At 40.6% G+C, this 10,478-nt stretch overlaps 1 protein-coding gene across 1 annotated transcript; it reads left to right on the plus strand.

Moving 5' to 3' along the window:
* The first annotated feature begins 6,893 nt into the window (after nucleotides 1-6,893).
* Nucleotides 6,894-10,245, plus strand: LOC119742668 (tripartite motif-containing protein 26-like). Its single transcript, XM_038218819.1, has 2 exons — nucleotides 6,894-7,026; nucleotides 7,303-10,245. Exon 2 carries the CDS (start codon nucleotides 7,336-7,338, stop codon nucleotides 8,335-8,337), a length of 1,002 nt encoding a protein of 333 aa, XP_038074747.1. The 5' UTR covers nucleotides 6,894-7,026; nucleotides 7,303-7,335; the 3' UTR covers nucleotides 8,338-10,245.
* The last annotated feature ends 233 nt before the right edge of the window (nucleotides 10,246-10,478 follow it).

Raw genomic sequence — 10,478 nt, forward strand, 5'->3', positions numbered from 1 at the left:
AAGTGCCGTTTCAATATTTTAATCAATGAATGTATTAAACTGTAAACTAAACTGCATGTGTAAATGGTTTGTGAATCATGCGGACCGGACACAAAACTTGAAATATGATTCTTAGGTGAATAATGTGACTTGCAGTAGTGACTACGCAGTGACGGTTTTGTTTTTGTTTTTTGTTTTTAATTTGTTCATAAAAGAATTTACCTGTGCGTACTTGTACCACTGTTTTCCTAACTTACCCAGACTGCCAGGAGAATGTTGTATGCATTTTTTTATATCAGTGATCGAGTAAGAATTCAAGTACCAGTATCAAATCTATAGTAGTTTTTGTTTGAAGAGAAAGATTTGTTTCATATTTATGTAATTTTTGGTTTCAATCATCCTAATCTAATTGATTGGTCAGTGTCTTAAGAGTTGAGACGTCTTCACAAGTAGACAAAAATAATCATGAATCCCAATCCTAAGGTGATCTATTTTGTTTTTTAACTTGCGTGAGCTCAAAGCACTGAATATGTAACATTAAGGTCTCATTCAACCAATTAATGTTCTCAGATGCAGTAAAATAAAAAGTATTGAACAAGTTGAAAAAGTGCAAATGTATGGTTGAAAGAAAATGAAATTCATAAACTCAACATCTTTTGTATTGAAGATAATTTATTTTCTGTATTTTTTTTTTCGTTTTAATACCAAAGGTTTCATCTAGGCCTCAATACTTTTGGGGATTTTATCTGAAAGCTCATGTGTGCAAATGGACGAGATTTTTGACAAATTGAAAGATTTTAAGGATTATCTACTCCTGAATATAAAAAAAAAATTCCGTGGAGTCATTTTTATCCCTTTGTTCAAAATGACTAGCTAGATGGACAATCTTTAAGCTCCTAGCCGTACTTATGTGGTCTAGCTGTCGTTCGTGTGGTGAGATTAAAATTTTAAAAAAAAAGTAAGAAAAAAATTACAGTGTAAAAAAATAACTTAAAATGTTATTGATAGTGTACTGGAGTCTAGAAATTGTTGGATCACATCCTAGTGTATCATAACAGTGATAAATGGACTGTGGTTCAGATCATTAAAATAAATGTGCCCCTTGTATACAATATCAGCTGGTCTTGTCTTCATTGCTGTTGTTGCAATTTCATTTCTATTGTAATTGCTCATGTTAAGTTGAAAGGCATATAGGATCATTTGCTTTTCATGTATTTTGTTTGTTTCCAATAATTACACCACTCAAATTCCAGAGAAGAATGTTCAATACCTAACCTGTTGAAGTTTCAGCTCAGTGTATAGTACACTTTGCCATCAGTGATTCTAAGCAATAGTCCGAAGGTTCATTAGTCCGAAGGTTTATTAGTCCGAAGGTTAAATAGTCCGAAGGTTCGGTAGTCCGAATTTAGAATAAGGTTAATTAGTCCGAAGGTTCCATAGTCCGAAACGAAAATAAGGTTCACTAGTCCGAAGGTTAATTATTCCGAATAGACAACAAGGTTCGATAGTCCGAAAAGACTATAAGGTCCGATAGTCCGAATCGACAATAAGGTCCGATAGTCCGAATCGGCAATAAGGTCCGATAGTCCGAATTGACAATAAGGTCCGATAGTCCGAATTGTCAATTAGCTCCGATAGTCCGAATCGACAACAAAGGTCTTGTCAATTCGGACTATCAAACCTTATTGTCCACTCGGACTATCGAACCTTATCGTCCATTCGGACTATCGGACCTTATTGTCCGCCCGATAGTCCGATAGGTCGAACCCTATATCGTCTATTCGGACTATGGAACCTTCGGACTATTTAACCTTCTTCTGTTTTCGGATTAATGGGCCCTTCGGACTATCGAACCTTCGGACTATTGAACCTTCGGACCAACGAACCTTCGGACTAATGACCCTTCGGACTGAAGAACCTTCGGACTCACCTTCGGACTATCGGGCTGTAACCGAATAAACATGTGCTTTTATGCACTTTTTTATTTTATAAACAAGTACATTTAAAACGGAAGAGTCCAATGCATGCCGGTTGGGCGCCCCCAGCGAAGGAAGGTGTCTCATATGTCCAAGACAGCAGCGCGCACACATCACTGGCAATCACACCCATTGTAACTGTCCACAACGCTGTCTTTTTCCTCTCAGACGGTCTCGCAAATTGTAAGAAGTTCAAGTTTACGTTTGTTGAAGAGTCCAATACTGAAACTTAATTATGCCCTTCCTCCATGATTCAGACCGTTTGTAATTTTATGGTAACACTCAACATTTTCATTTCAAATGACACCTTCACATTTTATTGCATTATGATTATTGTCAAAACTGTACAATCAGCCTTCGCCTGTGTACTACAGTAACCTTTTCACTACGATTTCCAAATGCGACTGCCTCACAAAATGCCAATTTAGCATACCAACGGGAACATTTACAGACAGTTGCCATGGTACATGATTATCATGTGCGTAAATCGACGGGGGACGGGGGAACCCCCCCCCCCCCCCCCCCCCATTTCAAAGCGGGGGACATTGTTTGGTCCCCCCCCCCACTTTTTCTTCCCCGAATAAAAATTGTAGCCTATAATAATGATTCTATTGCTCAGAATACATGTAGCTGATTCAATTACTCCAAACTCAAAGCTTTAAAAGATAATCTTTTGCTCAAATTGGTTTTAGTGGTCAGAAATTGCCTCAGATCACACCACAGACATTTCTTTTCTATAACTGCATGTCTCCCCAACCATGCCCCAACTATATCCCCCCATTTACATTTAACTCCCCACATTTTCATCCCCAACACTACGCCCTACCCGATCTATGATCGGGTAAATCAGCTTGTACAATATAGAGGTCTAGCTAGAGCTACAGTGCGATATCATATTACAAGCGCCCAACGGCCGTGCGTTGACCCACACACGGCCATCACGCCACACTGAGACACAGCGAAAGTACTCTGGAGATGAACCATTTTCACTTTCGTCATGTTCATAAATTTGGTAAAAAAACGGTCATGTTAAACTGAGGGATTTCCTTTAGGAATAATAGGAGGACGATTTTCTTCATGCTCTTGTTTCCACCAGCCCATAGAGCATCCTTCAAGACGTATGTTATATTATTCATATTAGTACCATATTATTCGCTATTATACAAATAATGAATGTTTATAGTGCAATGGTGAGAATATTTTCACATAACATCCAAGTAGATCTTTGCCATTCGATTGGAGGATAAAACTTTAAGAACAAACAAAACTCACAAAATTGTATCATATCCACTACTTTTTTTTCCAGCTTGTTCAAGGCTAACAAAGGTTTGAAATTAACATTGTAAGTTCTTAAAATAATTTTAAAAACTCATCAAGACAACTGCATCCACTTCAAAGGCAAGTTTTGTACTGCTAAAACGCATGATATGGTCTAAATAGTTCCAAGATAGCGCCGGGCCGCTGCGCGTCTTAGCATGCGCGCGGCGTGCAATATATCAAAAGGGATGGGACCGTCGAAAACACACGGTGAATGGAACCAAAAATGCACGGTTATGATGTAAGCCGTGCAAAGGTTCGATTAGTGAATGCCGCGTGACCAACAATCCTCCAATCAAATGACAAGGATTTGCTTTGGTGTTATATACATTCAAATATTACTTGTTGTAAAGTGTAATAACATGCATGCAACTGGTACTAAAGTGATAGAATTATTAACAAAAACGCTCTCAATGCGGAGTTGAAAAGGTTTCATTGTGTCCGTCCAAATTGTCGTTGTCATGTACAGTATAGGCTATTAAAAAATCACCTGGCGGTATTTCCTGACCGAGCGCAGACCGTGCTCGTCGGCTGTGGCAGACGGCGTGATAGCAGGTGGATAGAGCGAGAAACATCACCTTGAAAAAGCCCCGAAGGGATCCACAACAAAGCGTTATTGATTAAACTAAACACGTGTCTGCAATTCTATTGTTCCTTGGGTCCAAATTTGCATTGGAACAAAACACTTTTTTCACCTGCTTTTATGGGAAAAAAATCATGATAAATTGGGGTATAAATATGGAAGTCCTCTACAATTTTGTGAATTATTGTTTCACAATTCTAATATCCAACCAAAATGGCGGATCGGAGGAGGGGGTGGGTGTGACGGGCCATCCCCCACGAGTTTTGTTTTAATCGGAGGAGAGAATTAGACACCTTTTGTTTTACAATTTAGGAAATAAATTAAAAGGTTGCTTATCTTCTTTGAAAGCCATCAGTTATAACTTATCTGATAACACATTCCAGTCTTAATATTACCCCCAAAAATGAACGACATTTGAATGTCTCCCTATAATGTTTCAAGTCCTATAAATTAAGGCAAACTGTTAGTGTCGAAAATTAGCTGATTCGATTCCCTGTGATGCAAAACACACATTTACTAAAGATTGGTGAGGGTAAAGGATCAGGTTATGTCTCCCTAATTACGCTGCTTTCTTGCCATTACTGTGGGCGTAACCCCCCCCCCCCCATCCCCTGACAAAACAATATCGGTGATGTGTAATATTTTTTTGTATTGATGTACCATGTTCATTCAAATGAACTTACATCCAATTTAGCCACAGATTTGATTATGGTTTTTTATATTGGCGTTTTTATTGGGACGCATATTCGATAAGTTCAGATCCTTTGGTCCTTTTTATTCTCAATCGGTCCCTCACTAAGACCAACGGCTTCCTTTCCGACTTGGCGGACACTATGTATAGTCATAAGCTTGTTTCTGCATTCAATAGGACACATTGAACAATAGTCTAAGAGGACAATAGGGTCCCCAATTCCCGAGAGGTCCCCAACTTTGATTCATGTACAAAACATATGGGAGGTCTTCTTATAAAACAAAAGAGCGACAATAGGGGGTCCCCGATTCCGTCAGGCAAATGGGTAAATACACACTTGTACGTTTTACAGTTCCGTTTGGCTGAGGACATTAAAGGCTTTAAGTGTGTAGCCGAAGATTGAAGCGAAGCTAGAACGAGGCCAAAGTTTCAAAAACTGCCAACGAGACGATTAATTATGCAGTTTCATTATACCGACTAACAAAATGTTTTCCCCACTGGAGAACAAAAATCTGCCTACTCAAATGGTAGAGTCATTACAAGAAGGAAGTCTAATTGGACAGGTACTCGTTCCTCTCTAATTATCTCCCCAGCCCATCTGTTGATATCTCCTACGGGAGCTCATCAATCCAGATTTCACCTTGCTGATTGGTGAGCCTCGCCGCCATCTCAATTAACCTCGTAATCATTCCGTCTTGAAGAGGTTGGAAATGATAATTACAGACCAGTCCGCCAGCGAGAGAGTTAATAGGAAGAGAAGCAAGGTTTATAATTGGAACGCGTCTGAGGTTGCGTACGTCACGTGCACACAGCTGTAGCTAAAGCTCATTAGCTGCACTATGTCTTCGATAATGCACGGTACTGTTTATTCGGAACCTATACATCAGAAAACATAAGACGAAGTAATTATTAACTGACTGATGCTAGGTTGCAGTTTGTTTCCGGTGAACACTGAAAAGGACTTCTGTCATAAATGTAAAGCAAAAATTTAATTAAATTATCTGAGAGTGTACAGCGTGAACTCAGTAATAAGTCATTCATGTGCCACGGCTGGGTATTGCTGATCTGTGTATTAATTTTGATTCAACGGACATAGAGGTTTATAAAACATTACACATGCAGACATCGTCGAAAACCACACGTTTTGTTATGTGTATCAGCATACTGTTCAATAAATATATACAACCGCATAAACAACCCTATTAAACAGATAATGAAACCAATCAAGCAAAAGGAGCAAAAATGCATTGAAACAGACTTCCTTCATAAATTATTGCTTGCAAAGAATATGTTCACAAAGCAAAGAAATCAAAGCGACGAAAAAAGAAAATATATGAAATGCAGTACATTCATTAACTTTGCAAAAGCCTAATCAATAAATAAATCAATTTTTGTTTTGGGTATAGATCTTTAAAACGATATTTAGCACCTCGGTATTAAACTCGCTTGTATATATATAGACAGCTTTTTTTTACAACTTGCTTAAGTTGAGTCATAATGATCAATTTCCACATAATTATGCGAGTAAACGGACTTAATGTCCACCGACTGTCAACACTTCAAATGTGATAGGTTTGTTATGCAAATAGACCGCGAGTTTTATGCAAATAGTCTCCTCAAACAGACATGCAAGGAAACAAATGCAGCAGGCCAGCATCATATCAGATGGTACGAGAGCACTTGCATAATTTATTTTCGAGAGATTCGCAAGCATGCGTTGAATTATATCGTTGTTTCTCGAAACGCTCTTGATATGATCTGCGACGATTACTCCCAAGGTATTTGTAAGCACATAAAAATACAAAATATATTAATATAGACACATTGAGGATATAAATGAGATTTTAGAGTTATGGAAATTATTGTGAGATGTTTTTGTTGGAGTATTGATGTCGGGTTTGAGAACTAATTATTTTCTGTTTGTTTTCCTCATTAACAATTACATTTTCATCAAGTCCAATTTGAAGGTAGAAAAAGTGTGAAATGGACTTTCTGCTTCCATGAGGACGTCATGCATTATGCTTTGCTCGACCCCACCCTAAATACACACCTCATTATTCCCATAACACCCAGTTCTCTCAGCACTCACGGATCACATATGATATTGTCTCTATCGTCAATTTTTTTTTTTAATAAGAAAAAAAATGGTTTAATGAAAGTCGTTATAAAATCATTTATTTCAATGGAGTAATGATTTCACTCCATCGTGCAATATGTGAATGTGTATTTTTGGCATATCATTTTTTTATGGCAAGAAACATAATTTTATTTTTGCAGTCATCGCAGTAATCACGCGTACATATATGCGGGTGCCCCGTAGCACGACTTGACACGTACACGCACGCATAAACTTAGGTCCCAGGAAGATCTATTGTAGATGCACGATAGGCAAGGACGGGAGGCGGGTTAGCCTCTGACAGGAGAGGTCACTGCACACGTACTATCGGATAGGGCACACAAACTGCCATGTACAACTGAGGGTGAGACTAGCTTATGATCATATTTTTACGAGAAGGAAATTGTGTGGCATGCGCGTTGTACATGTACATGTACTTCAACATATCGAAACCTAGCCGTTCATTGAGGCACAGCTGGTTAAATTTCACTGATGTTTGCCTGGTGTGACAGTGTGTTGTATAATACGGGAAATCGTGAGGATGCTTGCGGGGTCGTTTGTACTTCAGTGCCAACTTACTCTTAATTGGTAAATGACCCAGATTTAGAGTAAGACTCTTGCCTTTGATTTGGATTTTCAGGCTAGAATTTCACCTTCGCTTGTACTTGGAATCATGGGGTTGGCTTCCCAAAGCTTCGTCTCCAAGCCGGATCAGAACCTGCTGTGCGGGATATGTAAGACGGTGATGAAGGATGCCGTGCTCACACGTTGTGGTCACGCCTTTTGCGAGCAGTGTCTTGATACCTGGCTGGCACGACCCCTGAGCGGCTCCTGCCCCCAGTGTCGGGCCTCCGTCAGCAAGTTTCAAGTCAGCCCCGTCTGGGCCATCCGGGAGATTGTCAGCAACCTGACAGTGGAGTGCGACTACGGCGACCGAGGCTGCCGCCTTGTGATGCGGGTTGAATCCCTGGAGAAGCACCGGACCAGCTGCGCTTACGCCCCCGTCGAGTGTGCCGGGTGCGAGACGGTGGTGAGCCGCTACGAGCTACCCCACCACCAGGGAGAGTGCGCCAAAATAGCGGCTACCGCCAATGAGCCCGACCTGGACGAACCTAGGTCCAGGGAGTGGTCGGATCAGCTGGTCAAGGACCTGGAGAACAAGCTGTCCAGAACCGAACAGCAACTCAAGCAGACCAAGAGGAGGCTGGAGACATCAGAGAGCAGCGGTCGCAAGCTCGAACGAGACTTGTGCGAGGCCCGACTCCAACTCCAACGCAAACAAGGTGAATGTACCTTCTTGCACTTGAACAGCACCCCAGAGTTTGATCCCCAGTATCCCTACGGTTTCTCTCCTGAGAGCATCTCCAAACTGTCCCTGCTGATCGCCTGCCACCTCCTCCGCAAGCCCGACTACATGGACCGCAATCGCATCTTCAACTGCGTCAAGAGGTGCTACGACAGCTACGCCCGCTGCGGCACTCACTTCGAGCAGGATGTCCACATGCTTGTGGCCACCGCTTACGCAAGCAACTGGTTCACTGAGAATCAGAGGATCAACTTCCACTGCTGGTTGCAGAGCATCGCGCGGTACCGCAAATATGCCGACCTGAGCGGTCCCCCACACCCTGGCTGCACCGCTAGTGTCATCAGGAGGACCACATCTCTACGAAGCTGAAGTTTATTTATCACTGTTCCCTCTTTTGTTATATTAGAAAGTGTTAAATTATGTGATTGTCTTGTAAAGTGATTTCTAAAAACAATCTGCATGTAGGCCTACTAGTTCTTTTAAATTAAATGTATAGTGTTGTGATGCAAAGATTGGCGTGTTACGAACCTGCCCCGCCCATGTGCCCCAACCCACGGGGAAATTCAAGAGCCATTTCATTTACTGACGCATGTTTGAAATGAATCCCCTTTAAACCACGGTGCTAACAATTGGAGCAAGCAGGCAAACTAGCTCCAGCTGAGCACACTATACCCTACTATCTCGGAAATCTCAAAGCCTTTTTATTCTGGACAAAATTCTGGACGAGTGAATATTTGGGAAACAGTTGTGTAACAGAATGCATTCAGTCGTAGTATGAATTGGGTGGTTTCTGACAATAGTTCACGTGTGTCAATATTCGACGTGTATAGATTAATTGCCTTACAATGAGTCCAGCAATCCAGTGTCTTGTCACTCATATTATCATGCCAACAGACAACCGCATTGCATTGATTTGCTGCTGGCTTAATTCCACATTTCACCAAAAGCTGTATTTTCACTGTATGAACTGAGATACGTTTAGTCAAGTTCAGGCCAAATTTTGGGTAGTTTTTTTTTCTTCAAAGGCTATGCTGCATCTCCACAACACCACACACCTTGGAATTGACCGAGACACAAAAATACCAGATACAGGTTTTTCTCTACATGCAGTTGTCAAATTGGTGCATCGAATACAAGAGCACTTTGTCGTAGCTAGCTGAGATGGGTCTAACGTTGCCTCTGTTGGATAATAGCATCGAGTGTTTAAAATCACGAACTCGCTCTCGTGTTGTATGCCTTCTTTCAGCAACCTTGAATCCATCACCCGGTCACTTATCATTGTTCTGAGAGAGGTAGCTGTCGTGTTGTTTGACAGCGAGTGTTCTCGACGAGTACAGATGATATGAATCAAATTAATCTTCGTGAAATGCCATACCGTATATGAGCTCCGCAGTAACAGTAAAGTGGCGGACGAGGAGGGGGGGAATTGTCAGCCATGTCGATTCCGGTGCTGAGTGTAGGAAGTGTAGTATAGGTGTACAAAGCATGCTGCCCTTGTCTCATTGATTAAAAAATGTAGGAGCAAATTTATCTTTTGGTCTGAGACAGAGTTATTGTAAGACCACAGAGTAGAAGGGTTACATGACACATCCGCCATCAGTTTTCTTTGATAGTATTTACGCGATTGATTTTCATGAAGGACATATATATATATCATGAAAACTAAGAATAGGTTGATCTGTATTATTTCTCTGGTGAGTAACTTAAATTTGAGGCGGGGTGCATACACGTGGATCGAGGGGAAATTCCGAGAAATAGATACAGGACTTATTTTCGTGACAGTGGAAAACAAGTATAGTAAATGGGAAACACATGCATTGTGGTATTCTCAAATTCCCAATAGACAATATTCACGAGTCGGCCATGTTAAATTGAAAGCCATGTAAAGTCTTCATTTTTCTGGGGAACTTGCGAGTAGATATGAAAGCAATGAATAAAGTTAATTACAAATTAAACCAGCCTGCTCTGATGAAAAATAACATACCCTAATGATTTAAGCCACATTTTAAAACAAAAATTAAAGTGAGGCTTGAACGCACGCCAAGTCTGGCACCATCCCATTCAACAGTTTACAATTTATTTTTAAAAAAATGAATCAGGGAACACGATCGAAAAAGTTTCCTCGTGAATAAGGTCTGTTAAGACCACTGGGCTATAATGGAACTATGAACCAGAAAATACAAGAACCGATTATAACTTCAGGGAACACGTTCGAAAAAGTTTCCTCGTGAATAAGGTCTGTATAAGACCACTGGGCTATAATGGAACTATGAACCAGAAAGTACAAGAACCGATTACAACTTCAGGGAACACGATCGAAAAGGTTTCCTCGTGAATAAGGTCTGTAAAGACCACTGGGCTATAATGAAACTATGAACCAGAAAATACAAGAACCGATTACAACTGTATAAACATTTAGAACCACTTTATAATCTAATTGAATTTTGTTTAAACTGGTGCTTTAGTGGAAACCTTTTCCGTGCTAAGGGCTTTAAAGTTCATGAAGTTTA

This window comes from Patiria miniata, unplaced genomic scaffold, assembly GCF_015706575.1.
Source record: "Patiria miniata isolate m_02_andy unplaced genomic scaffold, ASM1570657v1 HiC_scaffold_6, whole genome shotgun sequence".
NCBI classification, from domain to species: Eukaryota; Metazoa; Echinodermata; class Asteroidea; order Valvatida; family Asterinidae; genus Patiria; species Patiria miniata.

Coding starts and splice junctions, on each gene's coding strand:
- LOC119742668 (XM_038218819.1), top strand. CDS start 7,336: ATGGGGTTGGCTTCCCAAAGCTTCGTCTCCAAGCCGGATCAGAACCTG.